The sequence below is a fragment of the Ursus americanus genome, chromosome X (genome assembly GCF_024610735.1).
Source record: "Ursus americanus isolate L20-20 chromosome X, mUrsAme1.1.p, whole genome shotgun sequence".
Taxonomy (NCBI): domain Eukaryota; kingdom Metazoa; phylum Chordata; class Mammalia; order Carnivora; family Ursidae; genus Ursus; species Ursus americanus.
The window spans coordinates 52,729,399-52,746,133 of NC_142164.1; the positions used below are offsets into that span (position 1 = coordinate 52,729,399).

The following is a 16,735-nucleotide window of genomic DNA, read 5'->3' on the forward strand; positions in this document are numbered from 1 at the left end:
TCTTTCCTTTCCATTGGCTCATCCTCCAATTTAACTTGACAGGCCAGACTGTGCTTAGGGATAAAAGCTACATAAGTCTACTTCTACTGGATTTGAATAAGATGAATTTAACAATTCAATAGAGCTGTATGTGTGCTTACTTTTTACAGCATTTCTATGTCTCCATCTCTATACCCTTAGAACTGAAGATGTCTATAGACCTCTATAATTAAAGACAGTGACAGCAATAAGAAACAGAGAAGGGAAATTTTATTTTTGTATTTAAATATTTTAACTATTGAGACAATAAATATAAAAACTAAATTTAAGCTGCACTTAACATAATCTAAAGTCACACTATAACCAGAGGAAATAGATTTTATTTAAATTCAGACAAAAATACAGATATTTTTGTACAACTTATGTTGCTCTTTTTTAACTTAAAAGGTAGTAGTACATGTTATAAGCCTCTCTCTGGGTTTTATTTGTTGGTTTCATATACTACAATACAAAGCCTTTTAAAAAGAACATTGCATAAATTCTAAAATCACAGGTTTACTTGAAACGTTACTTTCATATAGAAGTTTTTTTCAACATTTTATCTTAAATATTTCTATAATGGGATAAATGGAAGTAGGCATTTAAAGGTAAAATACTACACAACTATCTATTTTGTTGTTGTTTATTTTATTTTAAGTTTTTTGTAGTGCACACATCCTCAACATTTTCTTCGGGATGAATATAATATTAACAGAAACCATGTATTGGTACACAAAATATAAATATAGAATTAACCATGAATATTGAACAGTGTGGTGTTCCCATGTGTTAATATTGTAGAACATCTTCTCAGTTTTCCTCTTCTTTAAAAATTGTTTTGTTTTTCAAAAATTCTTTAATTTAATGATAGTTGTTTACAGAGTTCAAAGAAATGTTTGAGAAAACTACTTTCTATACAAGCAAGGCCCTGACACTCTAAAGCTGAGGTCACAGTTTGTATCAATATGATAAATATTTACTATTTTATTATATAGATTGTGTATGAAATTACAATATTTTACTGGTAACAAATTTAATAAGACTATATGTTAAAAATACTAAATCTGTATGTGTGCTTTGGAAGATGGGACTGTGAAAGAGTAAGGCTGTGAAAATTTTAACATATTGTGATCACATAAAATATGTAAATGAGTTATTTTTTAGCCCTAACCCAGTAATAGCCTTCCTGTTGGTAAAACGAGGTATTATTTAGCTATTTGGGATATTTTTGAATAAGAGAATTATGTATTACTGAAAATCAGACTTCATATTTTAAGTTTTAGATATTCTCTTTTATACTGTAGTTCAGAAAATAGAGTACCTCTTGTTTTTTTGAAATAGAAAATGTTTTTAACTTCTCATATTTTTAAGTTAAAAATTACTAATGCTTTTACAAACTTTCATACATTGGCTACTATTGATTTCCCTTAAAAAGTTTAGTAATGGGGTAAAACCTAGACTATTGGATTTCCACTTACATTATCAGCTGCAACAACACATACGTTTAACACCTATACATAATTCATGTTTGAAAACCTGCCTTGACTTCACAAATGAGAGCAATTATAACTACATATTAAAATGACACAATAATGTTCATGTTGGATTACTAATTGAAGGAAAGAGCATGTTTCTTGTTATCTTCTTCCTAATCCATTTCGTGAAATGACCAGTTTACCTCTTATTGATAAAGATAGCTTTATGGTAGCTTCACCACCACAACACATGCACCGGCTCTTCCAATGTTGACAGGAACTTCCTAACACACATACACACACACAAAAAAAAAAAAAACAAGGAAAGAAATAATATCTTAATGAACTCTGTCTTCAGCATAATATATGTAATATACCATGTTGGAGTTGAACATGTCCTTAGCTATATTCTGGCCCAACCTTCACCTGGGAAAAAGATGGAAAATGCAGCCCAGATAACTGTCCAGTGTGATGTAAAGAACATATTATTTAAATTATCTCAGACTCATCTGAGTCTGAGAAGCAGATGATTTTCATTGATAATTTTCTTATTTGAAAAATTACAGCTAATAATAGAAATTACAGCTAAAATTATTACCCTGAAATCCTACAAGGTTTTTGTTAGGGTTAAGTGAGACAATGAATAAAAATAATTTGGAAGATAGTGGTTCTAATTCCATTACTTGCTAGTACCCTTTCACTCTTTCCAAGGTCACACAATGAAACAGTGATGAACCAGGAATAGAATCTAGGTTTCTTAAGCTACTGGTCTGCAATTTCCAGAAAAGTAAATTACACAAACTTAACAAACATTTTGATTATTGTATTTGACTTAACAACTACTTGTTTGCTATTTTTTCCCCTTCCATTCCTACCTGGTCCAAAGCACTGATAAAGTAAAGAGCTACCTACATGGCAGAATTTGAGTGTTTCTGAGGGTCTTAACAAATCAAATTGTTGGAAGAAAGAGATAGAAAGCCATTTTCTGCTGTCATTATATTAACACATATTTATTTAGAATAGTAACACACTTTCTGTGTAGAATATAGAGCAGCATGAAATCAGTATAAGGGAAGGTGAAGTTAGATACAAAATATAATGTTTTCCTGTTTGTGGAAATGATGAGGAGTTAATCATACTTTATTATTTTTTTATTAAGCCATCATTTAATTAACAGAACACCATTAGATATTTTGGAATAAATCCAAAGTTATCATTAGAAAAAAAATGTCAAAAGCATCACGTTTGCCTTTAGCATCCCCAAGATGTCCTTTCAAGGCTACTTCTTGTACTCTCCTTAGAATTTCTTCTGTTAGATGCCCAGCATTCTTGAGAGGGTTTAATTCCAGTCTCTAATTGTTCACTAAATTCCTTGAATGACTGATTAAGAATTAAGAGAGTTGAGTTTATACAATCTCTATAAAAGGGGACTGAAAAAATTTTCCCCTGGTCAACAACCAATAAGAAGGGGCAGATATTTGTTGATGAGGACATTGCACTTTGGTTCTCAAGTCATAATACATACTTAGAAAGTTGGCCAGAGAAAGGCTTTCAAATTATTGAATTAGATTCACTTGAGTAAAGCTTCTGAATTATTGAATTGGATTCACTTTTCTATGAAAGGAATGAGTCCATAAAGCCAAGAGAATGTTCTGTTTCCTTTCATATAAGTACTGATGGATCCTGCCAATGAAAAATGAGATCAACTAACTAGTACTCTATGGTATAGATAAAGCAAATACTGCAAATTTCACTAAAAAGAGTCTGGGTAGGCCCTAGAGAAGAAGAGAATGGACTTAATTCCAAACATACATTGTAAAGACTTTTATTAAAATCCGAAATGTACTAATTTCAATACTTTCAGTGACAGTACCTCTTTCCATTCATCTTTCTGTGCATCATATGACTCAACAGTGTTCAAATAAGTATGTCCATCATATCCTCCAACCACATAGAGTTTATCTCCAAGGGGACATACAGCAACAGCATCTCGAGGAACACTCAGAGGTGCCACAGTTGACCATGAATCATTTTTTGGATCATACCTTAAGAAGTTTAGGATGACAATTAAAAGGGGAAGTCCAGTAGTGTTAAAAATCATAGACATTAATAAAATGCATACTTATCCAATATAAGGAATTACAAACACCTTATAAATATCAAATTTAGTCTGACTAATAAATGTTAAAAATAGGTACATGACAAAATTCTTTTCAACCACAAGACATCACTCAAAGCATATCAAAAATGTATTTCCTTTCCAAAATACTATGCATCCTTTGATCAGTACTCATATTCTCTATGAGGAAATTTCACATATTGGCATCTTATCATTATGAGAAAAATGCCCCCTCTCTCTTTTAGTATGCTGGTTGGAGAGCTTTCCTTTTTCTCTTATTCTTTGTTTATCAAAAGTTTTTTGTGAGATTCCTTATCCTGTTCATGTGAGAGGCACATTTCAAGTAAATCTGAATATGATTGTCTTCTCGCTTTGTAGAATCTAGTACCCTGGTTTTAGTACTATTTGTAGTTAAAATGACCATAGTCTTATCCTATCTTTTTCCCTATGAGTGTTCCAATTTATCTTCAGAGGAGGATTTTTTTTCCATTTTAATCTGAAGTTAACTCTTTATCCCCAAACCTTTTCTGCAAGCTAAATGAAAGAGAATTCAGTAAGTAATAAAATCTTCTCCAGGAATTCTTTCCTAAAATTTGAAGCCTTTTTAAAAAAAAAAAAAAGCATAATACTAAAATCTAAAAGGGGTGGACAATGAAAGAAAACTTATATAATTATACATGGTAATGTTCTCTGATTTCATATTTTTTTGTAAAATCCAGTGGAAAAAAAAAGTTTATTTTATAGAAGAATTTTCTATTTATTACCTTCCACTAATTTTCTTTTATTTCTATTACCTCTTCTATTTCTGTTTTCATCTCTTAAGTTATATTCTAAATTATCTGATCTCAGCTTCCATTTGAACTTGGGTTCACATCCAGTAATATTTTTAACAGTATCTGAAATCAGCAAGAATTAAAATACCCTCAGTGTCCCGTACATGTTGTTGATTGTCATGTAGCATATCTTCTTCAATTCTGCTGTTATAGTAAAACCCAGAACCAGAAAATCCATAACTGTATGCTGTACCTAAACTAAGTTTTCAGCACATGTGCTATTATTAATTGGTGTTGCCCTCAACTAACAGACTACATACATGAATGAATGGTGAACTGGGACTCACAGAAGGATTTCCTTACAAATTTGCATCTAAACTTGACTTTCCAGTATGTGAGTGATAATTAATGCTCAAAAATCTGTCTAATGTTAATATTATCTGGCTACTGTTTGATTAACAAGAGAGATTTTGGTAACATTGAATCCTTTGAAGAAAAAGAATGGCAATATGGTTACTATCTATAAAGACACACAGAAGAAGTTATTAAAGAAAAAGTTAGCCACTATATCACTTTCAAATTAAAATCACATCATGTCACTCCCTTTTCATTTTTGTTTTTCTGTCTCTCCTTACTTTGAATACAAGTATATATGTTCTAGTAGAAACAAAATGGAGCCTGAAGTAAAGAGAATTAGTCATGGACTTACTCCTACACTTAGAGAAATGAGGAATAATTTGCTTGACTACTTAGCCTCAATTTTCTCATCAACATTATAGAAATAGTAATCCCCTAATCAACCAACATGTTTATGTGATGATTTTAGAAATATTTAAATTATTACCTTAAATAATTGAATGAGATTCTTAAGGTACTGAGTAGGCCAACACTGTTTTAGTTGTAGAAAACAATGTCAGGAAAATTGTCTCAGGCATAAAATGAGGATTATCTGATTTCATAGAATGTAAACTTTTGATTGGCTTTCTACTAACAGGACTCTTTTACAACTCTGTAGGTGTTAAGTTGTAGAAAACTGTTTTCATGTACAAATGAATTTTGTCTAATGGAGATAGAATTAATTTCTACCATGTAGAAATGGCCACCAAAGATTAAATTTTACTCTCCATAAGATATTAAATACTTTTGCACCTATTAGCATTTTTTTCAGTATTCCTAGTTGCCTATATGGCTTTTCTTCAAAGACTCTTTTAAACCAGTTTTAATGTTTTATGGGTTACCTCATTAATTAATGAATCATAAAATCCTTGACCCATGTTAATTTTATATTTGTATGAAAGTCATAATTATAATATTTTGAAAATTATACTTTTCTCAAGGTCTTTTCAAAGAAAATGCCAATAAAGGGATAATAGTAATAATAATAATGATCATTACAAAAATAATACAAACAAAAACAATGCCATCAACTAACTTCTACTGAGTACTTAGCAGGTGCAAGACAATGTACTGAGTTCATTATCATTTATTATATTATACCCAAGAGATTGACACTGTAATTATTCCTTTTCTTCACATGAGGAAACTGATGTTTGTGGATGTAAAATAACTGGGTCAAGGTTACATAATTTGTAAATAGTAAAACTGGGATTTGAACTCAGATTTGCATGCATCCAAACCCAATACTTTTAGCTAGTATGCTATATATATTTTTAGTACATGTGAAGTGCTCTTTTTTCCATTAATTTTTTAAAGATTTTATTTCTTTATTTGAGAGAGAGAGAGAGGGAGCAAGAGAGAGAGCACAAGTGACATGAGGGTCAAGGGGAGAAGGAGGCTCTCTGCTAAGCAGGGAGCCTGATGAGGGACTCTATCTACCCCAGGACTCCAGGATTGTCACCTGAGCTGAAGGCAGATGTTCAACTGACTGAGCCACGCAGGCACCTCTCTATTAAATTTTTTAACTGTATCTCAATTTTTTTAAATCAGTATATTTTGAAATGTAAGTATGCCAGTAAATAAGGTTAAACATGTAATTATTAGGATATTTTTGTAAACATTTAATTTTGTAGTCTGCACTATGAACTTTTCTATATCGAAAAATATGAACTGAGTTTATATTTTTCTAGTTGCATGTGTAAATGCCTATTTAAATTAGTATGGACACTTCAAGAAATTGTAAGGTTAATTTTATAGTGATCGGTCTGTTGTCCTAAAATACAGACCAACTCCTTTCTCTTTCAGGTATTAACATACAATTCCACAATATCAGGGGTTCATAAAGTAAAGCCAGGGAAATGCTAGCATAATAATAGGTTGTAAGATAGTTACTTAATTAAAATATTTTGTGTATTCTAGATTCTTTTTCCTATGAAATGTGTTCTTTTCCTTACCAAACTTAGTTTTGTAGACCTATATATTTAGGTACAAGGAACCAAGCAAAAGCAACACAAGTTATACCACTAAGATCTAGCAAAAAGCCTTCAAAGCTGCAAACAAAGCATGGATTCTAACATACATAACAAAAATCTCTTACTAATTTGGATCCATTACAAGAAAATTGCTGTCATAAGGGCTTAAAACATTCTATCTCTGTGTATATTTACATGATTTAATTTTTAATTAAGATGAAGTTTTTGTGAGTCAGGTTCAGCTTTCATAGTAACAAACCTTATGACTTTTTATTTACTAGATATAATCATGTATATTACTGTGTTGTTTTATATAAAACTATTTTGTGTAACTTCTAATGTTTCTTTTTAAAAGATTTTATTTATTTATTTGAAAGAGAGAGAGAGAACGCACATGAGCCAGGGGGAGAGGCAGAAGGAGAGGGAGAAGCAAGCTCCTCACTTTGCAGGGAGCCCAATGTGGGGCTCAATCCAGGAACCCTGTGATCATGACCTGAGCTAAAGGGAGACACAACCAACTGAGCCACCCAGGCACCCCTAACTTCTAACATATCTGTAAAGAACATAAATTCTCTGTATCAGTATGGAGAATATGGCCACTCTTTGACCTCTCCCTCCCATGAATGTATCACTCCAATACGGTTTAAAGTTTTAATGGGAAATTAAGATAGCATAATTATTTTTACATGGATTTATTTGTACTTTTAATAAAATAAAGTTTTCTCAATACAGTAATTCCTGATACTGTCTGCTTAGCTTATAAGAGATGATTTAGTCTTGTCCACTATCAACAGTCTTATAAAAAGGAGGCTATAGCTAGCTATTCTTAGTTTTAAAAACACAAATATTTTTACAGGCTTAAAAATAGAATTCAATACCTAGATGTCATTACTTTATTTTTTTATTTTTTTTAAGATTTTATTTATTTATTTATTTATTTGACAGAGAGAGACAGCCAGCGAGAGAGGGAACACAAGCAGGGGGAGTGGGAGAGGAAGAAGCAGGCTCTTAGCGGAGGACCCAATGGGTCAAAGGATATATCATAAGGAAAATTAGAAAATAAAATGATAATGAAAACACGACATACCACATCTTATGGGCTGCAGAGAAGGCAGTGCTATGTGGAAAATCTATAGCTATAAATGCTTCCATTAAAAAGAAAGAACAATTGCAAATCAACGACCTAACTTTACATCTTAGGAAATATAAAAAGAAGAAAAACTAAACCCAAAGTTAGCATAAGGAAGGAAATAATAGAGACTAGACCATAGACAAATAATGAAGAAAGAAAAAAAAAACAGAAAGAAAGTTAAAAAACAGAGAAAACCAATGAAATTGATAGTTGATTCTGCAAAATGATCCACAAAATTGATAAAACTTAAGCTAGATTCAATACCAGAAAAAGAGAGAAAACTCACCTAATTGAAATCAACAATGAAAGAGGGGGAATTAGGATGTTTCAGTGCAAGATGGTAAAATAGAAAGACCCTGAACTCACTTCCTCCATAGAACACACCTAAATACACCAAATAAAAAGCAATTCCTCCTGAATAAGAACTGAGGGCCAATGAACAGCTTCTGCACAACAAAAGAGAGAATGGCAAAGGATAATAGGAGACAATGAGACACAGTAACAAAGGGAATCCCTACCCTCCACAGTGCAAACTGCAGTGTGGAAGGTTAAGAAGGAAGGACTGGGAACAGATTTCTCCATCCTTGGGGACAGAAAAAAAAAGTCACAATTTAAAAGACCAACTAGAATGTACAAGAGACAGCACTAGAAGTCTACCAAATGGCAGAGGAGCTGCAGCAATACTTATCAGGTCAGAAAGACTAGAAAAACAAGGTTTATGTTCCCCCTCCACTTTAAAAGCACATAAGGGATCAGGGTCCAGGGGTGATAATTGGCTTGCTGCCTCAACAAGTCCCAATTACTCTGGGGTACAGAAAAAACACCACAGGTTACAAAGGATGAGGACCTGTGGGAATGCTCTCTGGGTCACTCTTCCTCCAAGGTAGGAGGTGTGGAGAAGTTAATCAGAGAGGATATATAGGAAGATAAACATTGTTGTGGGGGAGGGGAGGGAGTTTCCTTAAGCTGGCTACCAGAAAGTGACATTGCTCTAGATTGCAAAATCAGAACTTTTAGAAATTTACTCCAGTGGGAGACATCCCTGCCTTAAAGTTGCTCAGTTGGCAAAGCAGGACAGAATCCTAGCTGAGACACTGTGTCTCAGGATCCCCAGGGTCATGGAAACAATGGGGGTGCAGCAGAGTTCCTAAGCATTGGAGCAGGGAAATCAGTGAGGGTCAGCGAGCCTGGAAGGGGGCTTTCAGCTCAGTTTGCCATAAATTGCGAACCGCAGCACAATCAGGTGACCGCTTTCACCTTGGGCCCTGCAAAAGGCAGAAACTCGGCCAACCTCAGTCTTTCCCCAGGAGAGGCGGCACAAGTGCATGCACAATCAAGCCACCACTCTCGTGCAGACCCCTGCAAAGGGCAGAAACGTGGTGACCCTCTGCCTTCCCCCAGGGAAGGGCAGCATGGGTGCTCACCAGAGGAGTCTTCAGAGTTTTGTGCACACAAAAGTGAAGATTGTTTTTCCCTGAGGGTTTACTGAAGAGAAGGGGCCGAGATCTTTCAGCTCCAGGGCGGGAGATCAGGGAACAGCCATTTTTATTTTCATCCTCTCAGGTGGTGCAGAAAGTCTTCAGAGAAAAAAAGCCACATAGAAGAACCCAAAGCAGCTTACACTGAGCCCAGCCCCCTGGAAAGACATGGTGCAACTGTGCCCAGGCAAAGACACCTGAAATTCAATGCAGCAGGACCTTCCGCCAGAAGACCAGCTGTAGTAACAGGGGAATAACAAGTTTACCAAGCACACAGAACTGCAAAACTCCAGTGCTAGGGACAAATGTATATAGAAGTCTAGGGTTTTTCTCATGATTCTTTATCATTCAATTTAAAAGTTTCCTTTCCTTTTAATCTTTTTCTTCTACTCTTTTTTTAATTTAAATTCAATTAGCCAAATTATAGTACATCATTAGTTTCAGAAGTAGTGTTAAATAATTTATCAGTTTCATATAACACCCGGTCCTCATCACATCACATGACCTCCTTGATACACATCACTTTTTCAACAACTTTCTTATTTTATCAACTCTTTGATCTTAAGTCTTTTTTTTAACTTTCATTCTTACATTTACATTTTATAGACATAGTCTTCATTTTTGGCTTCAATTACACCGTATTCAATTTTATTTTTGTATATATATAAGTTTTGCTTTCTTTACAATTTTGGGATTTAGTGTCTTCTAACAGGCCAAAATACACCCAGGACCAAGTGGATTACCTTGTTTTGTCCACCTGGGAGATTATAATCTTCCATCCCCCCCTCCTTTTTTTTTCATTTTGGTTTCTGACCTCTTCAGAATTGTGTAGTGTGTATTTCAATTGGGTCATGGCTGATATTTCTGATTTTGTTGCTTTTATCCATTCTACTCTGTGCAAAATTACTAGAAGGAGAAATTCACAACAAAGGGAGAAACCAGAGGTAATTCTTAGGTCCACATATCTAATCGATATGGATATAAGTAAATGTCAGAGATGGAATTCATGATAATGATTATAAAGTTACTTGTTGTACTTGAAAAAAGCAAAAAAGACACTAGATAACCTCTTAGTGCAGAAATGAGATCTAATCAGACCAAAATTAAAAATGCTCTGACTGAGATGCAATCTAAATTGGATGCTCTAACAGCAAGGATAAATGAGGCAGAAATGAGAGACAGTGACAAGATGATGGAAAGGAAGGAAGCTGAGGATAAGGGAGAAAAATAACTACTGGAAAATGAGGGGAGGCTTAGAGAAATCAGCAACACCATAAAGCAAAACAATATTAGAATTACTGGGGCCCTGGGGAAGAAGAAAGAGAGAGAGGGATGGAAAGTAATTTCAGCGAATCATAGCTGAGAACTTCCCTAATATGGGGAAAGAAACAGGCATACAAGTCCAGGACATACAGAGGACCCATCTGAAAATCAATAAAAATTGATCAACACCCTGACATACAGCGAAGTTTACAAATTTCAGAGATAAAGAGAAAATTCTGAAAGCAGCTTGATGCAAGAGCTTCCTGAACCTACAATGGTAGAAACATTACACTAGCAACAGACCTATCCCAGAGAACTGACAGGCCACAAAGGGCTGGCATGATATATTCAGGGTACTAAATGAGAAAAACATGCAGCCATTAATACTTTGTCCAGCAAGGCTGTCATTCAGAATGGAAGGAGAGATAAAGAGCTTCCAGGACAAACAGAAACAAAAGAATTTGTGATCACTAAACCAGCCCTGCAAGAAATATTAAAGGGGATCCTGTAAGTGAAGAGAGAGACCAAAAGTAACATAGACCAGAAAGAAACAACAAGAATCTACAGAAACAGGGAATCTGCAGATAATACAATGACACCAAATGCATATCTGTCAATAGTTACTCTGAATGTAAATGGGCTAAATGCTCCAATCAAAAGACACAGAGTATCAGATTGGGGGAAAAAAGCAAGACCCATCCATATACTGTCTAGAAAAGATGCATCTTAGCCCTAAAGACACCTCCAGATTGAAAGTGAGGAGGTGGATAACCATTTATCATGCCAATGCACATCAAAAGAAAGCTGGGGTAGCAATCCGCATATCAGACAAATTAGATTTTAAACCACAGACTGTAGTAATGGATGAAGAGGGACACTATATCATACTTAAGGGGTCTACCCAACAAGAAGATATAACAGTTATAAATATTTATGCTCCTAACTTTGAAGCAGGTGAGTATTTCAAGCAATTAATAACCAAATTAAAGTAATACATTGATAATAGTACAATAATAGTAGGGTACTTCAACACCCCACTGAGAGCAATGGACAGATCATCTAAGAAGAAGTCAACACTGAAACAAGGGCTTTGAATGTTGCACTGGACCAGATGGACTTCACTGATAAATACAGAGCATTCCATCCTAAAGCAACAGAATACACATTCTTCTCAAGTGCACATGGAACACACTCCAGAATAGATCATGTACTGGGTCACAAATCAGGTCTCAACTGATACCAAAAGATTGGGATTATTCCCTGAATATTTTCAGAGCACAATGCTTTGAAATTTGAGCTCAATCACAAGAGGAAATCTGGAAGGAACTAAAACACTCGGAGGTTAAAGAGAATCCTACTAAAGAACGAATGGCTCAACCAGGAAATTAAATCATTAAAAAATCATGGAAACTAATAAAAATGAAAACACAACTGCTCAAAATATTTGAGATGCAGGAAAGGCGGTCCTAAAAGGGAAATACATGACAATACAAATCTTTATCAAGAAATTAGAAAACTGTCAAATAGACAAGCTAACCTTACACCAAATGGAGCTGGAGAAAGAACAGCATATAAAACCTAAACCAAACAGGAGACAAAAAATAATAAAGAACAGAACAGAAATCAATGAAATAGGAACTAAAAGAACAGTAGAACAGATCAATGAAACTAGGTTATTTGAAAGAATTATTAAGCTCTGTAAAACCCTAGTCAGACTTATCAAAAAGAAAATAGAAAGGACCCAAATTAATAAAATCATGAATGAAAGAGGAGAGATCACGACCAACACCTAGGAAATACAACTTTAAAAATATATTATGAGCAACTATATGCCAATAAATTAAGTGATCTGGAAGAAATGGATGCATTCCCTGAAACATATAAGCTACCCGAACTGAAACATGGAGAAATAGAAAATCTTTTTTAAAAAGATTTTATATTTATTTATTTATTATTTATTTATTTATTTATTTATTTGACAGAGAAAGACAGCCAGCAAGAGAGGGAACACAAGCAGGGGGAGCGGGAGAGGAAGAAGCAGGCTTCCAGTGGAGGAGCCTGATGTGGGACTTGATCCCAGGACTCTGGGATCATGCCGTGAGCCAAAGGCAGACACTTAACAACTGAGCCACCCAGGCACCCTGAGAAATAGAAAATCTGAACAGACCCATAACCAGCAAAGAAATTGAAGCAGTAATTAAAAATCTCCCAACAAACAAGAGTCCAGGGCTGGATGGCTTCCCAGGGGAATTCAACCAAACATTCAAAGAGGAACTAACACCTATTCTTTTGAAGCTGTTTCATAAAATAGTAAGGGAAGGAAGACTTCCAAACTTGTTCTATGAGGGCAGCATTACCTTAATCTCCAAACCAGACAAAGACCTCACCAAAAAGGAGAATTACAGACCAATATCCCTGAGAAACATGGATGCCAAAATTCTCACCAAGATACTAGCCAATAGGATCCAAAAATACATTAAGAAGATTATTCACCATGACCAAGTGGGACTTATTCCTGGGCTACAAAGGTGGTACAACATTCACAAATCTATCAACATGATATATCACATTAATAAAAGAAAGGACATGAATCATATGATCCTCTCAATTGATGCAGAGAAAGCATTCGACAAAATACAGCATCCTTTCTTGATTAAAACTCTGCACAGTATAAGGATAGAGGGAACATACCTCAATATCATAAAAGCCATCTATAAAAAGTCCACAGTAAATATCATTCTCAATGTGGAAAAACAGATATTTTTTTCCTTGAAGGTGAGGAACACATCAGGGATCCCCACGCTCACCACTATTGTTCAACATAGTACTAGAAGTCCTAGTTTCAGCAATCAGACGACAACAACAACAACAACAACAACAACAACAACAACAAATAAAAGCCATTCAAATTGTCAAAGAAGAAGTAAAATTCTCACTCTTCACAGATGACATGATATGGAAAACCCAAAAGACTCTACTCTAAAATTGCTAGAACTCATACAGGAATTCAGCAAAGTAGCAGGATATAAAATCAATGCACAGAAATTAGTTGCATTTCTATACACTAACAATGAGACAGAAGAAAGATAAATTAAGGAATTGATCCCATTTGCAATTGCACTAAAAATCATAAGATACCAAGAATAAACCTAACCAAAGTGGTAAAAGATCTGTACTATGAAAACTACAGAACACTTATTAATGAAATTGAGGAAGATACAAAGAAATGGAAACACAATCCATGCTCATGGACTGGAAGAAAACATAATGTTTAAATGTCTATGCTACCCCAAGCAATCTACACCTTCAATTCAATGCCTTTCAAAATACCACTGACATTGTTCACAGATGGAACAAACAATCCTAAAATTTATATGGAACCAGAAGAGATCCAGAAGAGTCAGAGGGATGTTGAAAAAGAAAACCAAACCTGGTGACATCACAATTCCTAACTTCAAGCTCTATTTCAAAGATGTGATCATCAAGACAGTATGTTACTGGCACAAAAACAGACACATAGATCAATGGAACAGAATATACAGCCCAGAAATGGACCCTCATCTCTATGGTCAACTAATCTTCAAAAAAGCAGGAAAAAATATCCAATGGAAGGACAGTCTTTTCAATATATGGTGCTGTGACAATTTGATAGCTACATGCAGAAAAATGAAACTGGACCATTTTCTTACACCATACATGAAGATAAACTCAAAATGGATGAAAGACCTAATGTGAAACAGGAATCCATCAAAATCCTAGAGGATAACACAGGCAGCAATATCTTTGACCTCAGCTGCAGCAACTTCTTGCTAGACACATCTCCAAAGGCAAGGGAAACAAAAGCAAAAATGAACTATTGGGACTTCAGCAAGACAAAAATCTTCTGCACAACAAAGTAAACAGTCATCAAAACTAAAAGGCAACCAACAGAATGGGAAAAGATATTTGCAAATGACATATCAGATAAAGGGATAGTATCCAAGATCTATAAAGAATTTATCAAACTCACCCAAAAAAACAAATAGTTCAATCAAGAAATGGGCAGGAAACATGACAGACATTTCTTCAAAGATTTACAAATGGCCAACAGACACATGAAATAATGCTCCACATCCCTTGGCATCAGGGAAATACCAATCAAAACCATAATGAGATACCACTCCACACTAATCAGAATGGCTAAAATTAACAGGACAAGAAAAAAGAAATTTTGGTGAAAATGCAGAGAAAGAGGAGCCCTCTTGCACTGTTGGTGGGAATGCAAGCTGGTACAGCCACTCTGGAAAACAGTATAGAGGTTCTTTAAGAAATTAAAAACAGAGCTACCCTATGACCCAGGAATTGCATTACTACCCCAATAATACAAATGTAGTGATCCATAGGGGCACTGGCACCCAAATTTTCATAGCAATAATGTCTACAAGCTGTGATATATATACTCAACCATCATAAAGGATTAATATTTAACATTTACATTGACATGGATGGAACTGGAGGGTATTATGCTCAGCAAAATAAGTCAGCGAGAGAAAGACAATTATCATATAATTTCACTCCTATGTGGAATATAAGAAACAGCACAGAGGATCATAGCGTAAGGGAGGGAAAACTGAATGGGAAGTCATCAGACAGGGAGGAAAACAATGAGAGACCTTTAACTATAGGAAACAGAGGCTTGGTGGAGGGGCAGTGGGTGGGGGGATCGGGTAATTGGGTGATGGGCATTAAGGAGGGCATGTGATGTGATGAGCACTGGGTATTATATGCAACTGCTGAATTATCTGAAACTAATAATGTAGTATATGTTGGCTAATTTAATTGAAATTAAAAAAATAAGATAAAAGGCACTTTTTTCTTTTCTCTTTTTTCTTTTTTCCTCTTCTTTTTCTTTACATTTTTTTCTTTCTTTAAAAAGCTGCATTTTAGAAAAACAACTATTATACAAAGAAGCCAGCCCTAGAACTCCACCAGATTGCTGGGGGAGCTAATGGAATGCTCTCTGGATGGGAAGGGCTGACAGACATGGTCCATGGTCTCCTCTTCATCTTGAAAGCACAGACCAGTGCACCATCTGGGCATCCTAACTGGCCTGCTGTATCACTGAGCCTTGGGCCCATAGCTTACACCAGCACCAGCTGTCCCATCAAGGTGGCCACATGATGATACACACCAGAATACCGCTGGTTAATGTTCGCTACAGTCCCAGCCTTTGTGCCAAGGTGACAGATGTGTAAAGCAACTTGGAACACTCCAGGCTGACATCACTTCAGCTTCATTCAGTTGGCTTGCTAGGACACCCCTGGTGCAGAGTACCCCTCTGCTGAGCACCTTGGGACATCCCTGCTTGCAACCAATTCACTTCAAATGCCTTTTGAGGGCATATTTTGTGTGAAAGACCAGGGACCACAGCATCCATTTTAGTTTTAGCTGCTCTACCAGGGCATCCCTGCATGGGGCCCCTAGGGCCTCCAAACATGTATCTCACCTTAGCTCTAGCTGCCCCTTCATGGTACTGTCTGTATGGAAAGTCCTGGTTTACAACCACTTCAGCTTCAGCTCTCCTTCCAAGTTTCCAAGTTTCCCTCTGTGCATAGAGCCAGGGTACCCTCAGTCTGCATTCTATTAGTTTTAACTACCCTGCCAGGGCACCCTCTGTGCGGGAGAGCTCAGGAAGATCTTTGCCCACACACTGCCTGAGCTCCAGTTACTATGCCAAGGCACATCCTGCACAGAATGCCCTGGGGAACCCCAGCTTGAACAAATTTCTGCTTCATCTGTCTCCCAGGGTGTCCGAACACATAGAACCCTGAGAGACCCCAGCCGGGATCTACTTCAGCTTTGCTTTTCCTGACAGGGCACCTGCTCTATGGAAAAGCCCTGGACCAACAGCTGATGCCAGACATAGCTCCAGTCAACCACCAAAAGTCACCAAGTATACACATAGCCTACATACGGAATGGCCATACACAAGATCATTCCTTCAAGTTTAGGAGAAATAGTTGTTTCACCTAATCCACAGAAACAAATGCAGAAAGGCAAGCCAAATGGGAAGACAAAGAAATATGCTCAAAAGAAAGAACAAGACAAACCTTTTAGAAAGAATTAAAT

General features: G+C 35.7%; 1 protein-coding gene across 2 annotated transcripts in view; it reads right to left on the bottom strand.

Annotated features, from left to right (window-relative positions):
• Positions 1–315: 315 nt before the first annotated feature.
• The window catches only part of KLHL4 (kelch like family member 4), a 155,367-nt gene continuing 138,947 nt past the window's right edge, over positions 316–16,735 (bottom strand). For both annotated transcript variants that reach the window (XM_045805099.2, XM_045805098.2), the window contains 2 exons: positions 3,367–3,538; positions 316–1,777 (listed from right to left, as the gene is read on the bottom strand). In XM_045805099.2, the coding sequence (XP_045661055.1) occupies positions 1,718–1,777; positions 3,367–3,538 (232 nt within the window). In that variant the 3' untranslated portion in view covers positions 316–1,717. The remainder of the gene's footprint in view (positions 1,778–3,366; positions 3,539–16,735) is intronic.